Source organism: Callithrix jacchus, chromosome 10 (genome assembly GCF_049354715.1).
Source record: "Callithrix jacchus isolate 240 chromosome 10, calJac240_pri, whole genome shotgun sequence".
In the NCBI taxonomy this organism is placed as follows: Eukaryota; Metazoa; Chordata; class Mammalia; order Primates; family Cebidae; genus Callithrix; species Callithrix jacchus.
Window position 1 is genome coordinate 99116338 of NC_133511.1, and position 27616 is coordinate 99143953.

Genomic DNA, 27616 nt, shown 5'->3' on the forward strand with positions numbered 1-27616 from the left:
TTGTTTGCCCCTTCCACCACATAAAGACATGGCAGGATGGTGCCATCTTTGAAGCAGAGAGTGAGCACTTACCAGACACCAAATTTGCTGATGCCTTGATTTTAGAATTTCCACTCTCCAGAACTGTGAGCAATAAATCTCTACTGTTTATAAATTACTCAGTCTAAGGTATTTTGCTATAACAAACTAAACAATTGATTTTTCTTTTAAAGGATAGCCATAACAGGATTTGATAGCCTGGTTATACTCTATTAAATGAAAAGTAAGCAGGAAAAATGACTTAGTCTATTTGAGAACATTTTGACATGTGTGAATATGAAAGGGTAAGTTTGTCTTCATGGTCCCTAATGGCAGCTGCTTAGCCTTGAATGCCACTTCCTTTTCTTATAGTTTTCTCTACAAAAGAACTGTTCTTGGGGGAAATGGATGGTAGAGCACACAAGAGGGTACAGTCAAAGCCAGGAGATGACTTTGAATGGGCCTGCTATACTCGCAGCAGGTCAGCAAGAATCCATCCCATCTTCTATCTTAAAAGCAAAGGCTGATTAATGTTAGTTTATGAAAAATAGGCAATTATACAAAATACAGGATTGGAACCAAAATTTGATTTTAAAACATGAGTTTTTAACACTCGAAGGATTTCATTCTTAACTCTCAATTGTATAATTACAAAAAAAAAAATCCAAGTTTCAGGAAAACATACTTAATCCTAACATAAAATTCATGTCACTTATCACAAAGACAGTCAAGTGTATAAAGGAGAAACAAAACAGAAGCAGTATTTACAAATTTAAACTACATAAGATGTTGTGAACAATCTTTTGTTAATAAACAGCACACTACATACTTTTACACACTACATTTCAAAAATGCGTCTGTGAATAATATGATAAAGCGCATAGTATTTAAGACTTTAAAGGTCATGTTGAAGACTTGAAATTAAATTCAAGGTTGTAGTGACGAAAAATTTCAAGTCAAGGTCTTAGCAATAAAGACTTTAAATTCAAAGACAGATTGTCTAAGGACAAATCACTAGCGTTCAAGTTGTTTACTCAATTAGTTCTCTGTGAGTACAAAATATTAGGAATCACTAAATAGATTAGCCTAATTACAAATTCTGATCCTTTCTAAGTAACTCAGAACTGCAAGAAGTCTTTTGCCAGAATCAGTCACATAGTTTCTCTCTATCCTTGTGCAGGTATTTTAAATCCTTATTTCTAGATTTTTATAAGTATAAAATATTTTAAAACAAAGGTATGTCTGTTCCTTAGCTAGAGAACTATTCCATTGACTCCTGAAAGAGAAAAAGATTCCCACTTCCTCCTCTACCTCAAAAGCACAAAGCAAACCCAAACAATCCAATTCCTAATGCAATGTCACATAGAACCCAGGGCCTGAAACAATATTTCATGCTAGTTTTCCTGCTATATGCAGAGAACACTTTAGTTATTTACATTATTGAGAAATCTATGTAACAGCCTAGAATGATCCTAGTGCTTCCATCAGCAGAAGCCTTGCTAAAAAAGGCGTGAGCAGCGGCGTCGGCGAATGGGAACATCAAAGACTCTCCTTCGTCTCTCCTCTTCATCTTCTTCATCTGATTCATCCATATCTGCTGAATCATCATCCTCATCTTCCTCTTCTTCCTCCTCCTCCTCTTCTTCCATCTCTTCATATTCATCAGGACCCATTTCCTTGAAAGAGAAAACAATCTTTTGATAAGAGCATCTATCAGTTTTATATAGTTATTTCACGTAAATTCTCATTTATCTAGAATTCAAACAGCCAGACACGCCAAATATGAATTTCCATAGACTTGAACACTGTACTCTCATACACAAGCTGATGCAAGATTCTGGAGCAGATTTTGTATCTCGTGTTACATAATGCTCAGTGTGGTTTTTGTTATTGTTTAATGGGAGATCTTTTTAAAAAAAATATTTATTTTTAGCTTTTGTTAAGAGATGAGTTCTTGCTATGTTGTCCAGGCTAGCCTCAAACTCCTGGGATCATGCAATTCTCCCACCTCAGCCTCCTGAGTAGCTGGGACTATAGGTACATGCCACCCGGCCCCGCTCAGTACTGTTTTAAGGTAAATATTTCACTAAGGCAGTACTTATTTTTTATACAGTAGTTGGTAATTCATAAAGGTAGCAAACAGAGCACCTATAACAATCCAACATACAGTTTTACTGAACTTATATTCATGTACTGCATAATTATTAATCTGTATACTTACAGAAGAGGATATAAAAATATTAATCAAGTATGACCTCTACTGGTAACTTTTATGCATTGTCAACAAGGGTTCTAAGATTTTTATTGAGCTCCTACTATAAAGACACATCATTTCAATTCAACCATCAGTAGCCTCTACTTTTTAAAAAAAATATTTTTATTTTTTTAGTGGCTTGAAACAACAGTCATTATTATCTGTCATGATTCATGTGGGTTGGTATTTGGGAAGTATTCAATGGGGTAGTTCCCGGTTGGGGTCTCTGGTGATGTTGCAGTGAGATGGTAGCTGGAATTTCAGTCATCTCACGAGCTTCTTCATTCACATATCCGCGTGGCATGATCCAAACATCTGGAGTCTGAAACAGCTGGGGCTCCTGGGTGCCTCCCTCTATCTCTATGTGATGTCTCTACATGGTCTCTTCTGCATGACGGCTTCATGGTAGCTGCACTTCTTACATGTTGGCTTAGGGCATCAAAGACACATGTCCCAGGAGAGAGAACTCTAGGCTGAAGGCATATTACCTTTTTCTAACTAGGAAATCACAGTGTCACTTTGCCAATTCATTATAAGTACATCACTAAAATCAACCCATGTTGGAGGGAAATGACAGCCTCTACTTTTAAATTAACTTGTTGGAGGGTCTCAGAATAGAACAGTAGTGATGTTGAATGTGCAACATCTGAATCTCTCTTGGAAATGTCAATTCTGCCCATGCAGTATCTTTAATCAAGCCTTGACTTACTCTGCTGTCAATGTTCTTCTCTCTCACACATTTGAAGACACAATGGGAGGAGTTGCTACATTGAACAGAATTCTGAATAGCCAGGACCTACTTGGTATTCTGGAGAGTATGGGGCAACTTTTGGCATGATGTCAGCCAGAGTCCTTCCACCAAGGCCTTCATGGCATTACGTGATCCAGCACCCCATTATCCCTCTGATCTCATCCTCAGCCCCTCCCCTCCTGTTTACTGCACTCCAGCTACACTGGCCTCCTTGGGTCAAGCACACAAGCACATTATTATTTTGCAACCTCTACACATGCAGCTCCTTTGCTTCGAACACTCATCTCCCACATATCCACCTAATTCCCTCTGCTCCTTTCACGTTTCAGCTTAAATGTCACCAAGGCCTCTCCTGACACATCTTTATATTAGAACAACCTAACAATAAATTCTTTATCCCCTTTACTTTGCTGTTTCTCCATAGCACTTATTACTACTTAACATTAGTACATAGGGTTTATTGTTACAGTTTGTCTCTTTGAATTGGAATGTAAATTCAAAGGCAGGGAATTGATTATATTGTTTATCACAGTACTCAATAAATAGTAGTTGAACAAGCAAATGAATTAATGTAGGAGAAAGGAATTGTGTCACTTAGGATTTATTATAACACTAACAACAACAATAACAGAGAACATACACACTGATATGACTTATAAGACATTATATTCTTTTTATCTTTGGATTTTTTTTTTAATCTAAGGAATGAAGACTCTGAAATTCAGTTAGGAGGTCCAAAAGGTGGGAAAGGGAAAGGCTTGGGAAGTTCTAAAATGTGGTATCTGAGTAGTATGATTATTAATTATCTTAATGAAGAAGAAAACAAAAAAAACTGTTAAAGAACTCAATGTGGCTAAAGAAAGAGACTGCTCAGAAAAAAAGTATACACACACGAACAGCAGATGAAGAGAATCACACACAGAGAGGAACGGAAATGTGCAGCCAGAGCCTCTACAAGTGCCCCAAACAAGCCACACACATACACCACCTAGACTGAGAAAAGACATAAGGCCAACGAATGCGTATTTCTAAAAGTCATTCCAAGGAGAAAGAAAAAGGAAGTGTTAAGCCTACGAATTAATCAGACTGGTAGAGGACGGAAAAGGGGCAGAACAATTCTCCATATCAGAAAAGTAATATTTCAACAGGAAAGGTCAACAAATACAACCCCCATTGCCTTTTTTAATATTGATAAGAAATAAGTCCAGAATTCTCATTTTATTTCTTATCCTTGAGAGAAAACATTTTCCACAAGGCAGGTCAAGATTTTATATGTTTATTTGTGGTTAGAAGGAAATGAAAACTAGTAAGAAAGAACATAGTTAAGAGAGAGCTGAACATGTAATGGATTTATCATTGCCATTTGAAAAGGAACTAATAAGTAAATATTGTAAAACTTTCTCAGTTTTAATTTCTGATATGGTAAGTATTAATAAAATCCACATAAGCAAGAATTCTTCGGAGCCCTCAGTAAGTTTTTAGAGTTTCAGGGGGTCATGAGACTGAAAGTTGGCAACTACTGTCCTTAAATAAAGACAACTTTACACCCACCCTAACCAACATTAAAAACAAACAAGACTCCAAAGGATCAAGTTGACCCAACAGTAACTCAACTACCTGCCAAAACAAACCTCAATGCTCTTTAAACTTTAGGACAAGGAATATTATCAGTAATATAAGAGAGAGATTTCATAATGATGAAAGAATCATGTCATTAAAAATACATAATAATCCTTAGCATATTTGCATATAATTATACAGCTTCAAAATACATGAAGCAAACCTGGCAGAATTAAAAAGAGTAACAAAAACTATAATTACATTTGGAGATTTCAACAATCATCTCTCACTAGTTGATAGGACAAAGACCAAAAAAAAAAAAAAAAAAATCGCAGGTATACAGAAGACTTGAAAAACACTGTCAACCAATTTGATCTATCATATGTAGAATAATATTCCCCCAAATAGCAGAATGTACATTATTTTCAAATATACAAGGATCATTTACCAAGATAAACCATAATTTTGGGCCATAAAACATTTAGAAGGATTGAAAATACAGAGCAAAATCTCTAACCACAATAAAATTAGAAATCAATAGCCAAAAGATAACTGAAAACTCTCCAAATGTTTGAGAATTAATACATTTCTAGAAAAGTCATAGAGTAAATTAAATTACAAGGGAAATCTAACACTATTTTGAATGACATGTTCATGAAAACACATCAAAACTTGGTGAAATGCAGCTAAAACAGTGCTTAGAGAGAAAAAAAGGTCTAAAATTACTAATATAAACTTCTACCTTAAAAAGTTTTTAAGGTAAATTAAATTCAAAGTAGAAAGAAATAAAGATAACTGAAAAAATCAATGGTATAAATAGAAAAAATTAATGCAAAAAATAGAAAAAATTAGTAAAACCAAAAGTTGCTCCTTCAAATGATCAGTAAAAATGATAAGCCCCTAGCTAAAGCAATGAACAAAAGAGAAGATATAAATTAACAATATTAAGAACAAAAGAGGACATGTGACTATGGCTTTTGTAGCCATTAAAAGGATATCAAGGGAATACTGTCAATAATTTTATGCCAATAAATTCAACATTTAGATGAAATGGACAAATTCCTTGAAAGGCACAAATTACCAAAACTGAAACAAGAAGAAATAGAAAATATGAATATTAAAGAAATTAAATTCAAATTTCAAAATTTTCCCACAATGAGAACTCTAGCCCCAGATAACTTCACTGATGAATCCTATCAAACATTTAAGGATCAGATCATTCCAAACTCATACAGATACTGGGCTAGTCAAAAAAGGAATTCTGTTATGCGAAGTAACAAATTCGCAGTACTGCAAATACAGTTTCTAGCATTCCTCCATTGGGAAGAAAGCTAAATCTTCACTTCCAAATGTACATTGTAGATTCTTTTCACTAGATAAGTCATACATGTAATGGCCCAAAGTCTCATTATCATCCTTCTGTTTCCCAACTCGAGTTGAAAATGTGTCTGCTCTGGGTCATATTAATATCATGTCTCTCTTCCAAAACTTATTTTAGACCCATCCATTGGGGTCATTCGAGGAGCTAGAGGGCATTTTCCAAACATTCAACACCTACAACTCAATCGTATTCTGGGTATTTAATTCATATTTTATCCCCATTGTATAACTGGAGCTTCATAATTTTCTTTAATCACATTATAGTCTCTAAGATTGGGGTTACTGTTACATTTGTCATAAGGTAACCCTAAAAATGAGATTTTAAAAATATACCTAGTTGCTTTAAGAAATGGTCCCAGAGAGGCTGCCAGAAGTACACATCTACTCATTAAATTCTCTTTATAATGATCTTTAGAGAATATTTGTTTATTTGACATTAAATTGGAAGTTTTAGCAAAAACACTGTAGGAAGTTGTTTTCCCAGTCTTAATGAAATAAAATAAAGCTGATTTTAACTGGTCTAATGTGGTATTTCTCATAATCTAAAGCATTTATGCCACTGAAAAGTGAAACAGAAGTTGAATCTTTAAAACAGATAGCAGAAATTCTCTGGTTACAGAGTATGGCACCTTACTGTCCATCTCTCTCAGCAATTCATATGACCCCAAGATACTTTTTCAAAATCTCTAGAGTTCTCTGGAACATTATTTATAAACTAACTACTTGCCTACCTTATGTGTAATGTTAACTCTACAAAGTCATGTAAATCAGCACTAGAGGAAAATTTAACTTACCAATCGGGCTATAGACACCCTGAATGTTGGGCATGCCATATGGAATCGGGGAATGGCAACATTAAAGATCTTGTCTTTAAAGTAAAGAAAATGGAAGGTATAATATCCTTCCATGTATCCTGATGTTGTAGAGAATGTGGTACAGCTTGTGTATTCATATACCCGACCTGGGCTGATGATTGGAAATTCACCTATAGGGAAAAGAGTAATAACAAACCAAAGTATAAGATTCAACCAAAGTATAAAATTCATTTCTGTATTATAATAAATAAGTTATGTTCTCTATGGCATTATGTAAACTATGAAATAGTAAATGCAGAGTTAGAAAAAAAAATTCCAAAAGAAAATGTAACAAAATTTAACAGTGATGGGACAATGAGTAGGTATTTTATTCCTCTTAACATTTTTTTTTTTTGAGACAGAGTCTTGCTCTGTTGCCCAGGCTGGAGTGCAATGGTATGATCTCGGCTCACTGCAACCTCCACCTCCCAGGTTCAAGCGTTTCTCCTGCCTCAGCCTCCTGAGTAGCTGGGATTATAGGCATCTGCCACTATGCCTGGCTAATTTTTGAATTTTTAGTAGAGACGTGGTTTGATCATGTTGGCCAGGCTGGTCTCGAACTCCTGACCTCAGCCGATCTGCCCACCTTGGCCTCCCAAAGTGCTGGGATTATAGGCGTGAGCCACCATGCCCAGCCCTCTTAACATTTTTTAAATGTATTTCTCAAATTCTCTACAATGTAGAAGGTGGGAATTATCTAGTAAAACAAACAAAACAGAACAGGTATGTTTTTTTCAAAAAGCTTTGAGGCATTGAAGACACAACCTTTGAGACATGAGTAATAAAAAGCATCACAGACACCAGTTCAAACAGAGATAAGGGTAATCTAAATATTTTAAAGTAGCAAGAAACAAAAACATAAAATCGTGAAGATGCATCCTAAGCATTCAGACCAGACAAAATAGCACTCACAAGGCAGAATACTTACACCACTGGACCAAATAGCAGAAAAAGAATTGTGGCTTTAATAAAGCCTCTTAGCACTAGATCCAGGAAAAAGAATTGTGGCTTTAATAAAGCCTCTTAGCACTAGATCCAGGAAAAAAATTCGTTAAGTAAACATGTAGATCTATTTATGGCCATAAATTTAGAAGACCTCAAGCTGAATTCTGCATATGCTTAGGACTGATAATAGAAGTACATACCTTAAATATGTTATTTTTCTGGAGCACATATTCAAACCTGAAGAATCTGACGTCTCAGAGACTTCAGATAATCGTAATTTTTAAGAAAGCTAAATGACAATGGTAACTAGAACTAAGGTGACTGAGATCTACCAACAATAAAAATCTATGCCATTAATTTTAACATTTCCCCCCAAACTTCAAAAAACATGACCAATAAAAATTTATTTCCCCTTTCTGCCCTATGCTTTCTAACCCACAAAATATAATGAATAATGAACCAGTTTTAACAAAAAAGAATAAAAGAAGGAAAAGTAAAGAACTCTAGGTGATCCACAGAAAGGGAAATCAATCCCTGAATAATTAAGTTTGCTATTATTTTAGAAAAGTTAATGCTTAAGGGATTAGACTAATAGGATAATTAACTTTATACATTATATTTATGATGCAAAGTCTAAAATTTCTTCTAAGGACTTAATGTATAAACCTAAATCTTGGGTTACATACCAACTACTCCAGGTCCTTGAACTTCTTCCACGTCACCCTTAGCATTTGTTATTCTCCAATAGCGACTGTCCAACTGACAGGCCTTCTCAGGAAGTGCATCCTTTGACATTTCAATCCTAGAGAAGGGAATAGGGTGGTAGAGACAAAAATCTGGCTTTTTTGGTTTCATTTCTTTGGTTTAAGAGATACAGTATTCAGGCTAATACTATAAAAGAAAATTTCCAAAAAATTAAGAAACCCAATCCAAAGTCCATGTTAGCCAGCTATTTTTCTAAATTCTCAAAGATACTGGCTTCATCAGTTTGATTTTCCTACTAAAATACTTCCAGCATGTATATTTGCCTGTATGTGTATTTTAAAATATACTTGTATATAACATAAAATATATGAAAATATATTTAAAACACAGTATCCTTAAATCCCTTAGGGCAATGAGTTATCTTTGTGTCATAGCACAGAATACTACTAACAGAAATTTAAAACATTTGTTTCTTATTTGATAAAATCCAATGTCTAACACCATGTCTGACATCCATGAAGCACACAATACACATTTATTAGATTTTTTAATTGAATATAAATCGGCCAGATGAAATTTAAAATGCATGACTTTATCGTGGCAATTTGACAGCCTCTAGAATGCATTACAACTTAGAGCTTTAATGATGACTACAACTTAGTGGTCCATTTCCACAGTACCTGGCACAATACTTAATACCCAGTGTATTCTCTTTTCTTTCTTTCTTTCTTCTTTTTGGATGGAGTTTTACTCTTATTGCCCAGGCTGGAGTGCAATGGCACGATCTTGGCTCATTGCAACCTCTGCCTCCCGGGTTCAAGCGATTCTCCTGCCTCAGGCTCCCGAATAGCTGGGATTATAGGTACCTGCCACCACACCCAGCTAATTTCATATTTTTAATAGAGACAGGGTTTTTCCATATTGGTCAGGCTGGTCTCGAACCCCTGACCTCAGGTGATCCGCCCACCTCAGCCTCCCAAAGTGCTGGGATTAAAGCTGTGAGCCACAGCACCCAGCCAATACCCAGTATATTTTCAAGAAAAATAGGCCAGGCACAGTGACTCATGCCTGTGATCCCAGCACTTTGGGAGGCCAAGGTGGGTGAATCACAAGGTCAGGAGTTCAAGACCAGTGTGGCCAACATGGTGAAACCCCATCTCTACAAAAATACAAAAAAAATTAGCTGGGCATGGTGGAGTGCACCTGTAATCCCAGCTACTTGGGAGGCTGAAGTGGAAGAATCGCTTGAATCCGGGAGGCGGAGGTTGCAGTGAGGCAAGATTGTGCCACTGCATTCCACTCTGGGCGATAGAGCAAGACTCTATCTCAAAAAAAAAAAAAAAAAAAAAAGGAAAGAAAGAAATAACTTAAATAACTTAGAGATTAATATAGAGTCAAAGTCCTCCATGAACACTATACTGTAGAAAATGTATCCACCTTCCTCCAAACTTCAGCAAGTTCTTTCAAAATGTGTCTTACATACCATGTCAAATGGGACAACAGCAACATTGGTTACATCTCACTATTAACCGAAAGGCAACCCACTGAAAATTCTCACCTGATTCGGTATGTGAAGAAATAGTGGGGTGGATGTACAGAGCTCAGTTCTGGCAGAAATGATGTGGAAACAGAAACGGTAATATCCCCAGTTGTTGCTACACACTCTGGATCATGAACATATCTAGGTAATTTTAAAATTAAACATTTTAAAATCAACTACAAGTTTTAAAAGATACAATGCAAAATAGCTTTTACTTTAGGATGAAAAATTTAAATCATATTTCAGACCCAGAAAAGTTAAATTATATTTGGGTACAGTCCTATTAAATGTAGAAGAAAACTAGATACAAACTACAAAACCTTGGCGATTCTAGATAAGTAATGACAGCAATCGAGGTTTAATGATCAGTGGTTCAAATAATGGATTGGTAATTAGGTTGGAAATGAAAATGAGCTTATTCAGTTTCCAGAGCTAAGGAAACTTTTGGGACATCTGAAAACCCAGCTATACCTCCTAAATGATGGCTCTGACAATAAAAATGTGCAAGTATGTTGTTCCTAGAAGCCTCTAATGTATAATCAATCTATCATTTCTGCCAACCAGGCTATTATGAACCAATATTACCTTTAATGTTATGTACAATATCTGAACGTTCCATTTAGAGATAATAAATATTTGCCAGGAGTTAATAGTTACTGACTTGCTATTCATAACAAATCTATCAGTTGGCAAACAACTTTTTGTTTTTTTCAAAAATAAATTATATAGATACTATGAACCCATTGTTTCTAAAGCAAAATCAGCTTTTTCTTGATTCTTCCAGATAACAAAAATACCAGTTGTCTAAGTATTTAGATGTTTGGCTTTAGAGTGAGAATAAAATAGTGAGATTGAAGAAATTCAATCTTATATTATCAACCTCAATAGAGGTTCTATTATCAAAACGTCATTTCCTAATCTGTGACTGATCATTTTTTTTTCTGATTTACAATCATTATTTCAATCCAAAAAGACCCAAATAAAATACCTGAAAATTTGGTCTCTGATGATGGGGAAGCCACCTGATACAACATTGTTGACATAAGATGTAAACCAGTCAGTAAAAGTAGCACCTAGAAACCAGGAAAGGGAGAAACAAAGAAAAGAACAGTTTTGGTAAAATCTCTACAGGAAACAATTGTAATTCCTCTATGCTTTACAATGTGATGCCAAAACTAGAAACATTTATCAATAGAATTGTACTAATCATTTATAAGGTCAATTTCTATTTTCAATTCTATCTACCTTATTTCCTTGGGATTCTCCCCCTCTCTATCTTCTCAACTGTTGTTAGAGAATTCTCCAATGACCTTCAAACTATTTTTTTACACTTATAATTAATCAAATTTTAAACTTTAATTCATTCTGGTTACAAGAATGAAAAGCTTTCTGTCTGTAATTTATTGAACATATAGAACAAAGAAGATACAGCTATGTCTAGGAAGAAACTACAAGAAAAATATCTGTACCTATTCTCAGATGTCCCTGGTCCAGGTACATCCTGACTCAAGCACAAAATTTTGGCACAAGCCAGGCTCAGTCTGGATGTCTACCAGGGACATGGCATTGGGGAGTTCTGTGCATCAGGCCAATCCCAAAGTGGTCTGGCTGCACACTACTGTAGATTCCACCATACTCTTAGTGACCAGCTCAAAGCAGAAAAAGATTACTGGAACAGTCTGGTCCAGACCATATATCTCTGATCTAATGATTGGATTATGACAACTATTTACATAAATTAATTATGTTTACCCCTTCTAGGTAATATTTAACATAACTCTGTCAGACCCCCCCATTATTTACTGTTAATACATCTCAGTGCCTAGCATATATTAGTCCTTTAATTAATGTTGTTCAATGAATTTCCTTGTAATCCGGTTTCAATTAACCCAGTTTCTGCACTCTGTCACACTGAATGTCAGATGCTAACTGTATAGTATTTACTAATTATTCTATTTAGGGAATGATAAAAGATATAATTTGGCTTTTATCTAAGGGTTCAAGCTTTAAGCTTTTAAAAGGCCTCAACTGAGAGAAGGCAAACTATAATAGTTGGCTCTTTCCTCAATATTAATGACCCATTCTGACCCTTTATTAAACACTATTGTATTCAAGGATCACTGATCATGTACCCACTTTGAGTAAGATATTAAGAAGCTATATAAATAATATCATTAAAATTCATAGAAGGTATAGTTTTATGTTTTTAGCACTAGTAATTTCTCTGAAAGAGTTTTTTAAAATCATATATATGCATACTTTGTGGAAAAAAATGTTATATAAGTAAAAACAAATTTGTGGTTTGCATAAGAAAAATTGGCCTTGTGTATTTTAATCTACCTTAATCTATTACAATACATACCAGAGTGTGTTCTTCAAGATGAGGACAGACTAGGCTGCATTCACTACTAAACTTATCTGACAGACTCCAGTTTATCAAAATATCTATTAATAGCACACTGAACACCAGGATATGCCATTTTATACGTTACCAAACATTCTAAGAAATCCAAAATTAGCTGAATCAGGATGCAATTGATATGTTCTAAGGTAATTTACCTTTTAAAGTAAGCCCATGTGTTGGAGTCTCTGATAGTTCTGGGGCTTTATCAAGACAGCTGAAAGGAAGCTCCTTTTTCATCTTTCCTCCTTGCATTAATTTCCCACCTCATTATGGTATCTCTCCATCTTTTGCTTTGCTCTCCCATTTTAAGAGAAATACTAGCTTCTAGCATAGTATTATTATACCTTAGTACTCTGGTGGAGTGGTGATCTAAGCTAAATCTGGGCTACTAGGATAGTATTATGACACCTTAGCACTCTCCACACCATGTCAGATGAGCACCAAACTAAGAGTAAGGAACTCACAGAGCCTAGGCAGCAGCTTACCTTAGCACTCGGCTGCCTTTCATTTATAAACTGAGTAGCACTGCTGGACTACAGCCACTATGGTAATCTCTGAAAGTGTGTGCTATGCAAAAATACCAATGAGGGCAATGAGCACAGGAAAAAAGCTCGAGAGTGCTTAATTTAGAAACCAGAGACCACATGAGTCAGAGTGAGCTGAAAGCTAAGACCTATATTTAAAAGCTTTTTATAACTTACTAGGTAAGGGTGAGATCTTGATACTGTGAAGCACATCACGAACCTCGAATGTGCTATGGTATGGAACAAACAGAGACTTATACATTGTTCAAAGTTCCAATGAGAAGATAGAATTAAATACAAACGCCTTAGTCTACAAGGACCCTTTACTATCAATGTATGGAGATGTTTAATATAGGTCAGCAATGCTCTTAAAAAGCAGGACAGTCTGGAAGCTTCTCTAGGTGACTAAAATGTAAACAAGACAAAACTGGATGAATAGCAAAGGAGCGAACTGTAGTTACTTACAAATTGAAGAGTTCTCAAAACCTATAGGAAATACTCTTTTAAGGCCAGAAAAACTAGCTGTACCAAGGAGTTTATGAGGTAGAGAGTTTATATTAGTCCCTAAATACTGTTGCTTTGGAGGTCTCTAATGTAACTTATCTTAATGTGACAGTAATGTGACTGTATTACCTCCAAAAGAGAAAACACTTAAAGTTGCTTTATATATCTGTATCTCTAGTTATACATGAATATAATGAATGAAAAATGTATGTGCATGTTAAGAAAAATATATAACATTCACAGCAATTCTATGTATTTAATTGTCTTATAGAAGAGTCCTCAGAGCATGAGACTGTATAAGGATTGGCTTTTTTTCCAAATTAAAAATACTCAAAACAAAAACTATTCTAGTGAAAACCTAAATGCAGTACTTTATGAACCAACAAACCTTAAATAAATCCAAGTATGAAATTGCCAGCTGCTAAAGTAACTAAAAAAGCTTTTACCAATTTAATTTTCTTATTATATATAGGAGGAAGAAGGGGAAAAAAGACTTTTTTCTTTCCTACCTATGATAAACATGTCAATAGCAGCTGGATTTCGAGCCATTTGGTCCTAGGTGAGAAAAAGAATACAATTGATAAAAACATATTTTACTTAATTTTTCATTGTTCATTATCTGTATCTTTCCCTAGAGATGAGGCAAAACAGAGAAAAATAAAGTTGAGATAAGAAGATATATGGCTTGTTATCCTAGAAGAAAGGGTTCTGAATTCAGAGTCAAGAGGTCTGAACAATTCTAGGTCACTCACTCCTCTCAGTAAGTGGAGAGCAAGCTACCATACTACAACCTTACAGAGGCATCAAGTCAAAAATGAAATAAAAAGTATGAAAATGCTTAAAAAAATTAAAAGCTATAAAAGCTCTTCTTTTTTTTTTTTTGAGACAGAGTCTTGCTCTGTCACCAAGGCTGGAGTGCAGTGGTGCAATCTTGGCCCACTGCAACACCTGCCTCCTGTGTTTAAGTAATTCTCTGCCTCAGCCTCCTGGGTAGCTGGGATTACAGGTGCCTGCCACCATGCCCAGCCAATTTTTTTGTATTTTTAGTGGAGACGGGGTTTCACCATGTTGGCCAGGTTGGTCTTGAACTCCCGACCTTGTGATCCACCTGCCTCGGCCTTCCAAGGTGCTGAGATTACAGACGTGAGCCACTGGCGCCTGGTCTAAAAGTTCTTTAAATATATAAAATGTTATATAGAGTCACATGTCTCAACTATGAAAAGCACTTTTTTTTTTTTGAGAGGGAGCCTTGCTCTGTCACCCAGGCTGGAGAGCAGTGGCTGGATCTCAGCCCACTATGATATCCACCTCCTGGGTTTAAGCGATTCTCCTGCCTCAGCCTCCCCGAGTAGCTGGGACTACAGGCTTGCGCTATCACGCCTGGCTAATTTTATTTTTATTTTTAGGAGAGATGGGGTTTCGCCATAATGGCCAGGCTGGTCTCAAATTCCTGATCTCAGCTGATCCACCTGCCTCAGCTTCCCAAAGTGCCATGATCACAGGCGTGAGCTACCACACCCAGCCAAGCATTTTCTATTTTAAATTTCTCTTTCGAGTAAAAAGTTCACATCTAGGCAAAAAATGAAGGCAAAGGTTGTATAACTGAAAAATTACTGAGAACTGAAAATTATTTCTTCATTTTTATTAAATGAAACCAACACCAAAATATTTTCTGTGGTTACATTAAAACAATAAAAGTCTGCTAAAAAAGAACTACATTTTTTGATATGTCAGATACCCCTGAAGAAAGTTTTAAGTTTTTACTGCACTCAGAGAATGAATCAAAGGATGTTCACAGGCTAAATTTTAGAAAGTCTGAAACATATATTACAATTAATTATTGCAACAAAAAGCTCCTCATTAGTTTTCCTTAAAATACCTTAACACAAATCGCAGCTTTTCCTCTGTAGATACACTAGTTATTTTAAGTCCAACTGTCAAGTTTTCTCTTGGATTCCATGCCACTATGTCAGAACATTAACTCTAGTTGACAGGTCCGTAACTAAAATGCATAATATTCTATACCCATTCTATAATCCTGAAAATACCTAATGCACACATTTATACAACCATCAGAACACATCTTAAAGCCATATTTAAACACACGTTCTACTTACTGGACATTGGTAGAAAACTTCATTTTTGTTTCGGCCCTCTGCAGCTTCCACTGCTATGTACTGACTCAAACCAGTATGTATGCAAAAAGTTAAAGGGAGACAGTATTTCAGTCCCTGTCTCTGCTGGAATCCTCCGGCAGCTGTATCGACGTCTAACAAATCTTCAGAACGATAGTGATTAGACAGCGCCATGCTTCCCAATAACCTGAGGAGCATACAGACTCAAACATGTAATACATGGCAGTGCCAAACAGCTGTGCTTCATCTTTCTGATGAATAATAGTTTCTCACTCACAACTTTATGAGTACTGATTAACATGACAATTCCAAATCAGGAATACCCAAAGCACTATAATTTCTAAATATTTAATTCAAACTCCTTCAACTGGAAAAAAGATTCTGATTTAAATTGAAAATTAATTAAATGTCTAAATGGCAATGTTTTAAAAAGAAATATAGTTTTATTGTTTTCAAGAATCTATCTTGCCATGATACATTGATTTGCCAGTGTTTTGCAGGCCATGTATGTATGGCCAATTTAATGTTTACAGAAGCAAATTCTATGATGCCTTTATCTTGATACAACCTTTAGCTTACCCTATGTAACCAGACAGTAAATGTAAAGCAGCTTAAACCTTGTCCAAATTTTCAAACTTGGATGCCTAGGGTATAGATTAATCTCATATTAATATCTCAAGATATTCCTTGATGAGATTCCTAAGTCTCAATACTTGAGCCATGTATAGATAAAAATCCCTGTGTTGCAACTTATGACCTATTAGTTATAACTCTTCTAAGAAGAGTTCTATCTAATAGGCAACTCTTCTAACAAAGTTCTATCCTGTTTGTTCTTAAAATCTCACAATTTTTCAACTTTGTCAAGTTTCAGTTCAATAGGAAAAAATAGGCAATAACAGCTGGGCGCGGTGGCTCAAGCCTATAATCCTAGCACTTTGGGAGGCCGAGGTGGGCGATCACGAGGTCAGGAGTTTGAGACCAGCCTGGCCAACATAGTGGAGTCCGGTCTCTACTAAAAATACAAAAAATTAGCTGGGCGTGGTGGCAGGCACCTGTAATCCCAGCAACTTGGGAGGCTGAGGCAGGAGAATCTCTTGAATCTGGGATGGGAGGTGGAGGTTGCAGTGAGCTGAGATCATGCCACTGCACTCCAGCCCAGATGACAGTGCAAGACTCTGTCTCAAAAAAGAAAAAATAGCCAATAATTTAGGGTTATCTAGCCCTAACTGACTTCTGTTTCTGACCCATGCCCGATATTTGACTTTTTTTTTTTGAGCCAGGATCTTGTTCTGTCACCCAGGCTGGAGTGCCGTGGCTTACTGCAGCCTCAAACTCTTGGGCTCAAGATATTTTCCTGCCACAGCTCCTGAGTAGCTGGAGCAATAGGTGCATGCTACCACATCCGGCTAATTGTTTTTAACTTAATTTTTTTATGGAGACAGGATCTTGCTAAGCTACCCAGGTTGGTCTTGAACTCCTGAATTCAGCAGTCCTCCTGCCTTGGCATCCCAAAGAGCTAGTTTCAGGCATGAGCCACCGCACCCTGCTCCCAATATTTGGCTTCTGAATACTACCATGTAATCTCAGTATGATCACCTCTGGGATTCCCTGTACTCATTCAATCCTCATCTGAAATTGTAACAGAGCCTCACATGACTCTTCACACACAAAGGAACAACAGGTTCCAATGAGAACAATGCAAAGTTCTCCTTAAACTCCTATTAGCATTTCACAAGCACAATGTCTCTGAAATAGCTTACTTTCAGAAACATACAAAAGGAGTAGACCCATTTGAAGCACATGCCTTTGAAAACTGTGGGTGAATTTTGATGACTACTGAATGGTCTACTTTTACCCAAAAGTTCCACAATATAAGGTGGATATGGTGGCTGGAAGGCTGAGGCAGGAGAATTCATTGAGCCCAACCAGCCCGGGCAATATAGCAAGTCCCCATCTCTAAAAATAATAATAATAAATAAAAATTTTAAATAATAAAAGTTTATGAAACAAACATTAAAAAAAAAAAAAAAAAGCTGAGCCAGGCCCAATGGTATATGCCTGTAGCCCCAGCTACTTAGGAGGCAGAGGCAGGAGGATTACATGAGTCCATGAGTTAAAGACCACTAGCCTGGCAACATAGCAAGACACCATCTCTTTAAAAAAAAAAAAAAAGGCTTGGTGTGGTGATTTGCACTTGTAATCCCTGCACTTTAGGAGGCTGAGGCAGGAATTGCTTGAGCCCAAGAATTCAAGACCAGCCTGGGCAACATGGCAAGACCTCATCTCTACAAAAAATACAAAAGAGTAGCTGGGCATGGTGGTGCACCTGTACTTCTACCTACTCAGACAGCTGAAGTGGCAGGATCGCTTGGGCTTGGTGTGGGGGTCAAGGTTGCACTGAGCTGAGATCACACCACTACACTCCAGGCTAGGACAGAGTAAGATCCTGTCTCAAGAAAAAAACAAAAAAGTTCTACAATAAATACTTCAATTTTTTAAAATTAAATTTTAAACAGCCCATTCAATTATAGACTGTGTTTAATATGACAAAACTTGATTTTCTTTAGTGTAGTGTATGCAGCTCTGAATAAATGATTGCTTTTATGTATAGTAGATAGAATTTGCATCAAGCTCCCAAAATAATTTCACTAGCTGGTAACCAGATACACATTTCAATAGTTCTGAAGAATTTAGTTAAAATATACTCGCACTCACTTTTACTGTATGTCCCATTCCCCATCCCATACCAGACTTCATTTTAACTATACAGATGCGTTGGTAGAAATTATGTTTTTATGAGATATATTTATTTTGGTAAAATCTAATTCAAGCTATAGATTTTGTCTTGTGGATTGCTATAAAGGAGAAAGGGAATTCCCATGCTTCTTTAATTTGTTAAAAGTAACTACAAATACAATTTATTTACTTTCATTCTAAAAAATAGCTTGCTTCATTAAAAATAGCTGAAACACTGAATATCTTACCCAGGAACCACTAATTTCTGTCCATTGTGGATTCTGTATGAACATCGATAATCATCAGGAAGCTTGCAGCCAATCTGCGCTTCCACAGCATCAAGGTCTTCCTCTCGAGCACCCTCTGTAAAGGCACCAAAAAAAAGTGAATTGTGAAGAAACAGCCTTAAATCTAAGAAGAAATGCAATTTATCTGCTAACTAATGAGACAATCTTAGAGTGAGTGAATTCTGTCCAATATATATGGCTGAAATTGAGGGAAATGAATTGAAACTCATTTGAAGCACTCAGCAAGCACATTTCTTAGTTCCCTCCCAACAGGGAAAACACCGGCACTTAGTAAAACATGGAAAGTGGGCACCAATGAGATTCACAATAATGTTTTCACATTATAACACAAACCTCTGAATTTCTTAAATCTAAAATGTTCATACTGCTTTTTCAAAAACAACAACAACAACAACAAAACCCCTGGAAGTTCTCTAAACTGATGTTACTCAAGAGTTTTAACATTGACTCTCAATGGGAAATATAGGATATAAGGTATGGGCTCATGTGTGAGGAGGTCATTAACTTGAATTCTATTTTTCATGTTTGTAAACTTGCCATATATTCTAGCTTTGAGAAGTGGGAAACAATGACAAATTCCAAGAGAAGAGATCGACATTCAGCAGCAGCCCACCAATTGTTGGATCAAACCTTTAGCTGAATGGTCACAACAAAAAATTGGCTTGACAATTTTCAAAGAATCACAAAAGCAGGGGAGAGGGTCTAGAAAAACAGGGAGACTGAGAGGTGAGCCAGGCATCAGAAACCACCTTGTCTTTAGACAATTGTCAATTCTGAAAGCAAATGTGACATCAAGTGGCCAAGCAGCTGAGCAAAGCTTTAGGCAGTACCACAGGGCTAGAGGGCAAAAAACAGAGTTCAGGGTCCACATAGGAGAGAGGGACCTGGTAAAACCCAAGATTTTTGGGCTAGGATCCTGACTGACCGCATCCTAGGAAAAAGAATGAATTGAAAATAAGACTAATCCTCACGAAGACTAAAGCCCAGCTTTCAATCATATCAATCCCTGATTGCATTACAGTGATTTGTCCATTGACTAGCTGCTAGCCAAAAGCAAAAGTATTCTCCAGAAGAAAATAACATTACTTCAAAATACAAATTATGTCTAGGAATGAATTAAAAACAACTAGGCCTATACAAAGACAAGATCTGACTAAAGAGAAAAAATAGAAAATAGAACCAAATCCATAATACATCATTATTGGAGTTAATAAACATGGACTTATAAATAACCACAATTGATACATTCAATGAATTAAATGACAAGATGGAGAATTTCAGCAGAGAACTAGAAACTATAAAAATGAATCAAATGGAAATCTTAGAGTTGAAAATGTAAAAACTAAAGTAAGAATACACTGAAAGCATTTAACAGCATATCATAGTTTTAAAGCTAAAGAAGGAATTATAAACCAGAAGCCGGGTCAGTAGAAAGAAAGGGGTGGAAAAACATAAAAAGAGCCTAAGACACATATGGAAGGACATGGCGGAAAGGTCTAAGATACATATACTGGAATCCCAGAGGGAGAGGAAGAGCAGAATGAGGCAGAAGCAGTATTTGGAGATAACAGCAGACCATTTTCCAAAATTGATGAAAATGTCAAACCATGATTCAAGAAGCACCATAAATCCTATGGAGAAAAATTACAAAGGAAATTGTTATCTAGATACATCTCAGAAAACTGCTAAAATAAAACACAAAGAGAAATTTTAAAAGCAGCCTGGGGGCACAGTGGGTGTATAATTACCTCCAAAAGAAAGACAATAAGATTGACAGCTAAATTCTCTACAGAAACCATGGAAGTTAGCTGGACTCAGTGGTTCATGCACATAATCCTAGCACTTTGGGAGGCTGAGGTGGGAAAGTGGCTTGAGGCCAGGAATTTGAGACCAGCCTAGGTAACATTGCGAGACCCCATCTCCATAAAAAAAATTTAAAAATTAGCCAGGCATGGTGTCATACCTGTAGTCCCAGCTACTTGAAAGGCTGAGCTGGGATGATTGCTTGAGCCCAGGAGTTGGAGTCTGCAATGGGCTATGATTGTGCTACTGTACTCCAGCCTGGGCAACAAAGTAAGACCCTGTCTTTAAAAAGAAAAGAAACAATAGAAGTCAGAAGAATGGTATCTTCAAAGTGGTGAAGAAAAATCACTGCTGACCAGAACCCTATATCTAGTGAATATATCTTCAACAATGAAGATGAAATAAATACATTTTTAGATAAACAAAAGAAAAATTGAACAGCAGCAGTCAGTTAAAAGAAATATCAAAAGGAATTCTTCAGGTGGAAGGAAAGTGATCCCAGGTGGAAGCATGAAGACACAGGAAGGAATAAAGGGCAACCAGAAAAGGTAAATATGAAGATAAGTCTAAAAGAATATTGAATATATAAAATAAGAATGTTTCACAGAAATTAAATATGTTAAAAATCAAAATCACAAAAACTATAAATCAAAAGGCAGGAGGGAGGTGATTGGAGTTAAAGCATTCTAAAGTTCTTTCATTGTCCAGGAAGTGGTAAAAATACTAATTTACATTAGACTTTAATAAGTCAAAGATGCAGTGTTATAATCTCTAAGATAATCACTACAGAAAGAAAGGAGGAAGGAATGGAATAAAACATAAGATGATTGCAAAAAAGGAACTGGAACAGGTGGAACAAATAGAAAAACAAACAGAAACATGGTATATTTAAACTCAAACACATTAGTAAATCTATTAAATATGAATAGACTAAATAATCAAATGAAAAGACAGACAGATCAGATAAAAAACAAAAAACTAGTCCAGGCACAGTGGCTCATGCCTATAATCCCAGCACTTTGGGAGGCAGAGGTGGGTGGATCACGAGATGAAGAGATTGAGACCATCCTGGCCAACATGGTGAAACCCTGTCTCTACCAAAAATACAAAAAAATTAGCTAGGCATGGTGGCGCACGCCTGTAGTCCCGGCTACTCGGGAGGCTGGGATAGAATTGCTTGAACCCAGGAGGCGGAGGTTGCAGTAAGCCGAGGTCATGCAACTGTGTTCCAGCCTGGTGCCTGGTGACAGAGTGACACTCTGTCTTAAAAAAATAAAATTAAATAAAAATAAAAATAAAAAACAAAAAACTATATACAAAAGACACATCTTAAAGTAAATACAGAAAACAAAGCTAGAGTAGCTCTACTAAAATCACATGAATAAGACTTTAAGGCAAACAACTTTATTAGAGCTAATGGAGGGCTTTTCGTAACAACAAAAAGGTTAAATTCACTACACAGATGTTATAATTATAATTTTATGTACCTAATAAGAGCTTTAAAATATATTTTTAAATGACAACTAAAACAGGGAAAAGATCTCTTTACAATCACAGTGGCTATAGTTTTCTCCTGCTGTAATATTAGCAGCTTAAAGCACTTATCATTTCACAGTTTCGGTAGGTCAGAAGTCTAGACATGACTCAACTGGATCCTCTGCTCAGGCCCCACAAGGCTGAAATCATGGCATCAACTGGGGCTGCTATCTCATCTTATGTATTAGATGCTTAGGATCCTCTTCCAAGCTCACTGGCTGTTGGCAGAATTACTTCCTTAGAATTGCGGCCCTCAGCTCCTGGAGGCCACTCAGCATTCTTTACCATGTGGCCCTCTTCATAATAAGCCAATTTGCTTATTCAAAGTCAATAGGAGAGGCACATTGAATCTGACTTCCGGAAGGGTCCAGTCCTTTTAAGGGCTCATCTCATTTAGGCCCAGTCAAGATAATGTGCTTTTTGATTAATAATTAACTCAAATTCAACTAATTTGGGACCTTAATTACATATGCAAAATCCCTTCATATAATATGACCTAATAATGGGAAGAAAATCAGTTATTTTCACAGTACCACCTACACTCAAGGAGAGATTATTATAGCAGGCATGTACCAGTACCTGGGAATTTTGGGGCTATCTCAGAATTCTGCCTACCACAGCAACAGATTTTGATCATACCTCTCTCAATAACTAATAGAACAGTTAGACAAAATAAAATACAGTAAGAGCGTAAAGGATTCGAACAAGATTAACAAATTTTACCTAATTATATATACAGTACTGAACTCCATAACTGCAGAAAATAAATTCTTTTTAAGTATACACAAAACATTTACCAAAATAGGTCATATACTAGACCACAGAATAAGTCCTAACAAATTTTCAATGACTGAACTCACATAAAGTATCTCCTATGATCACAGTGGAATTAAAATATAAATTATATTTAAAAGATTCCTTTAAAAGTCCCAAATTTTTAGAAATTAAATAATACACTTCTATATTATTCACGGGTTAAAGAAGAAATCAAAGAAATCAGAAAATACTTTGAACTGCATGGTAATGAAAATGCAATGTATTAAAACTTACGGGACAAACTAATGTGCTTAGTGGAAAATGTAGAGCTTTAAATTCATTTGAAAAAATAAGAAAGCCTGAGAATTTATGATCTAAGTAATGACCTCAAGTCAGGAAAAAAAAAAAACACGGTAAATTCAAAGAGAAGACATCAAAGAAATTAATGAAATAAAAAACAAACATACAGTAAAGGACTGACAAAGGCAAAAGCCAGTTCTTTGATAAGATTAATAAAATTAATTCACCCCATCTAGCAAGACTGATGAAGAAAAACAGCAGAAGTATAAATAATTAATATCAGATATGGAAAAGATGATATCACCACAGATCCAACAAGCATTAAAAAGATAAGAGGATATTGTGAGAAACTTTATGTGATAGATTTGAAAATAGATGAAGTGGACAATTTCCTAGAAAATAACTTATCAAAATTGACATAAGAATAAATAGAAAATCAAAATAGTCCTGTATCTAATAAAGAAATTGAATCCATAATTTAAAACTCTCCTACAATGAAAACTCCAGAATTGAATGGCTTCACTGGTGTATTCTACTAATCATTTAAGCAAAAAATAAGACCAAGCTTACATAAACTCTTCCAGGGAACAGAAAAAGACGCAACACTTCCCGACTCGTTTTACAAGGCCAGCATCATCTTGATACCAATACCTGACAAGAACATTGCAAGAAAGGAAAAATTACAGGCCAAACTCTCATGAACATAGATGTAAAAATCCCAATAAAATACTAGCAAATCATATCCAGTACATATAAAAAAGATAATATATTACAACCAAAGTAGGTTTATTCCAGGAATACAGAGTTGGTTTAGCATTCAGAAAAGCAATTAATGCATTTCACTGCATTAACAGAATAAGGAGAAAAATCATGAGAATCATAAGACAGACAAGGCATTTGATAGAAATTCAATTATCCATTTAAAATACAAAAACAAAAATCCTCTTCCCAAATTAGGATCAGAGGGACTATCTTCAATCTGATAAAGAATATCTACAAAAAAATCTATAGCAAACCTCTTACTTAAAGGTGAAATCCTGAATGCTTTCCCTCTGTGGGTAACATCCCTATGGGCACCGAGGAAGGAGAACTGTCCAGACTCCAGGCACAAGTAGTGCCTGAAGAATATCTTAATTTATAGTGTTATTGCTCAGCTATTTCCTTTATATAATTCTTTATATATAATTATATATTAGTTTATAGAATTAGTGCCTGAAGTATAACTTACTGCTTACATATATCTAGCTTATATAGTCATACTTAATACTTATATCTAACATACTTAGTTCTATATAATCTTTCTACATAATCATATAGGTATTGTAGTTGGAGCTGTACTGACACATCTAGTGCTGATTTACAGAATCCTTCTATATAACCACATAGTAGTAGTATGTAGTAGGAGGAATGCCTAGAGCAGTCACAGAACAGAAGCAGTACATGGGAAAACAGCCAGACCAGGACAAGAACCAAACACCCAGGCGGTGGTGTCCCTGCCTGAAAGGGCATACACTGTATGGCAGGCTTGGAGCAAGAGCCTCTCCTCCTGATAAAGGAGTTGTAGTACCTTGCATCCAGTTCCTGTGGAAAGTAGATCTCAGGCTTGAGATCCTGGAAATAACCGAGGGAGAAGAACTCCTCTGGTGACCAGTCACAGCGGCTGTACACCTTGTCAGTCTTTTCTCCCCTCTGTGCTAGCTCAAATTATCCTCCCATAAATGTCTTAAGAGAGGAGCACAAGTCTGTCAGCTCCCACTCCATTGGCTTACAGTATCCTTCTATTAGAAATCCTTTAAAGTCTCCAGCCTCCAGATAAGAAGTGTTGCGCGCGACACCTGTTGCACACAGCCCACCTCCTTGCCTCGGTGACCTAATGGGGGTGGACCCCTTTGCTGTACGCGACCCTCTACTACTGCGCACAGCACAGCCCCCTACTGCACATGGCCCACCTCTCTGTCCAAGTGACACAATGGGGTGGCCCCCTCACTGTGACTCATGTGATTATGTATGCCCTATTACAAAGCCTATAGATGATGACCTCAGTCATCATCCTGCCCCCTGCTTGTACCTAATAAATACAGATGCTACTGGGCACTGGGGACTCTTGCTGATTGCCGCTCACAGGTGACATGGCCCCCTGAGTCCAGATGCTCTTCACGAGTTCTTCAGTGTCCTGTCTCTACTTCTCAGATTCTGCACCTTGGCACAGCCTAAGGGACACCCCACTACCCTGTGGGGCCCAACAGACCTACACCCTCTGCAATCAGAAAGATAAAGATGCCCACTATCCCATCATCACTCCTATCCAATACTGTACTGAAGGCCCTTGACAGTGCAATAAGGCAAGAAAAAGAAATACATGATATATGAGGCTTGGAAAGCTAGAAGTACAACTGTCATTATTCTACATCCTTAGGGAAATGTGAATTAAAACCACCACTACACACCTACCAAAAAGGCTAAAATAAAGAGAATGACAACATTGAACTACTGGTAAGAATGTAAACTGGTAGAACTACTTTCAAAAATAAACACCATCTTTTCAAGTTTAATAGAAGCAACTCTAAAACCCAGCAAACCCAATGCCAGATATTTACCCAGCAGAAATATACTCATATATACATCAATAATGTATATAAAAATTTACAGCATTATTTGTAATAGCCAGAAATAGAATTAAACCAAATATCCATTAATAGTAGAAGGAACAGTCTACTCAGATAATGAAGTTCTACACTGCAGCCAAAATAAACTTTGTTATACTCAAAAAGACTGAATCTCACAAACAAAATAGAAATAATTCATACAAAATACTTAATCATGCGACTTACATAAAGCTCAAAAAGAAAACTACTCAATAGCATTAACAATCAGAATAGTGGTCGCCTCTGTGAAAGAGGGAAGAAATATGAGGAGGGCTACTTCTTGCTCTGGAGGGTGTTATAATGGGCAGGTTTATCTTGTGATAATTCAATGAGTTATGTATTTACAATTTGTGCCCATTTCTGTATGCTAGTTAAAACCATTAGTGACATCATGTACCCCTGGATATAAAGTGATGAGAGGGGCACTTCATTTCTGCAGTAATCTTTCTAAAAAAAAAAAATTAACTCCAGCTCCAGTCTAATCATCAGTAAAATAACAAGACAAAGCCAATTTGAGGAACCACAACTACTTTTGCACTAACCTAATACAAAACACCTGACAAGTATTTTCTCAAAACTGTCAAGGGGCTGGGTGCAGTGGCTCACACTATAATCTCAGCACTTTGGGAGGCCAAGATAGGCAAGATGGGCAGACCACTTGAGGTCAAGAGTTCAAGACCAGCCTGTCCAACATGATGAAACCCTGTCTCTACTAAAAATACAAAAATAACCCGGTTGTGGTGGTGTGTGCCTATAGTCCCAGCTACTCAGGAGGCTGAGGGAGGAGAATCGCTTGAACCTGGGAGGCAGAGGTTGCAGTGAGCCAATATTGTGCCACTACACTCCATCCTGGGACACCGTCTCAAAAAAAAAAAAAAAAAAAACACCTGTCAAGGTAATAAAAGACAAAGAAATCACCACAGATTAGAGTACACTAAGGAGACATGACAACTAAATGCAATGTGGTATTCTGGACTGGATCCTGGAACAGAAAAAGAACTAGAATGGAAAATCTGGTGAAATTCAAGTGAAGTCAAATTTAGTTAATAGTAATGTGCCAATGAAGATGTTTTAGTTTTCATAAATGTCCCATGGTGGGATATATAAGGGTAACTAAAACTGGGTGAGGGTAAATAGAACTCTCTGAACAATCTGCAACTTTTCTGTAAATCTCAAATTACTCCAAAATAAAAAGTTCATTTAAAAAAAGAGAAATTTTAGTATAAAAGAAACAAAGCTGAATGGCAACCTGAACTATTAGATGAGGAAAGAAACTAATATTTATATGGTGCGTGCCACATGTTAGACATTTATCAGGTAACATTAAGAAACTGAGAATTTCTTGAAGAAGATAAAGAGATAAAAATAAACATGCAAGAAGAAAACTAAAAGGAAATATATGTTTACAATACAGTAAAATCAAGACTGAAAGAGGTATCCTACTATAATAGAATTTGGGAGGCAGAAAGGCCAAAGTTAATTTTTGCTCCACCACTTAGACACAGTTTGTATATTTGTCCCCTCCCAAATCTCACGTTGAATTGTAATCTCCAATATTGGAGGTGGGGCCTGATGGGAGGTGATTGGATCATGGGGGTGGATTTTTTCTTATGAATGGTTTAGCGTCCTTTCTTTGGTGCTGTCCTCAAGACAGTGACTTCTCATGAGATCTGGCTGTTTAAAAGTGTGCCACACCTACATCTCTCCCTCTTGATCTTTCTTTTGCCATATGACATACCTGCTCACTCTTTGCTTTCCCCATGAGTTCCCTGAGGCCTCCCTAAAAGCAGATGCTGCCATGCTTCCTCTACAGCCTGCACAACTGTGAACCAATTAAACCTCTTGTCTTGCAAATTACCCAGACTCAGATATTTATTTATAGCAATGCAGAAATGGATTGCTTTGTCATACACACTGTCTGCATGATTGCTGGCAAGTTATTTCGCCTCTTTAACCCT

General features: G+C 36.4%; 1 protein-coding gene across 2 annotated transcripts in view; it reads right to left on the reverse strand.

Moving 5' to 3' along the window:
* Positions 1 to 590: 590 nt before the first annotated feature.
* FBXO3 (F-box protein 3) overlaps positions 591 to 27616 on the reverse strand; it is a 35846-nt gene continuing 8820 nt past the window's right edge. Inside the window, exons 4-11 of one of the 2 annotated variants that reach the window (XM_002755161.6) lie at positions 18559 to 18673; positions 15557 to 15761; positions 13949 to 13994; positions 10996 to 11080; positions 10026 to 10148; positions 8449 to 8564; positions 6758 to 6948; positions 591 to 1694 (exon numbers count right to left, since the gene is read on the reverse strand). In XM_002755161.6, the coding sequence (XP_002755207.1) occupies positions 1518 to 1694; positions 6758 to 6948; positions 8449 to 8564; positions 10026 to 10148; positions 10996 to 11080; positions 13949 to 13994; positions 15557 to 15761; positions 18559 to 18673 (1058 nt within the window). In that variant the 3' untranslated portion in view covers positions 591 to 1517. Of the gene's footprint in view, positions 1695 to 2377; positions 5670 to 6757; positions 6949 to 8448; positions 8565 to 10025; positions 10149 to 10995; positions 11081 to 13948; positions 13995 to 15556; positions 15762 to 18558; positions 18674 to 27616 lie in introns of those variants that run through there. The other variant, XM_035262332.3, reaches the window with a different exon arrangement.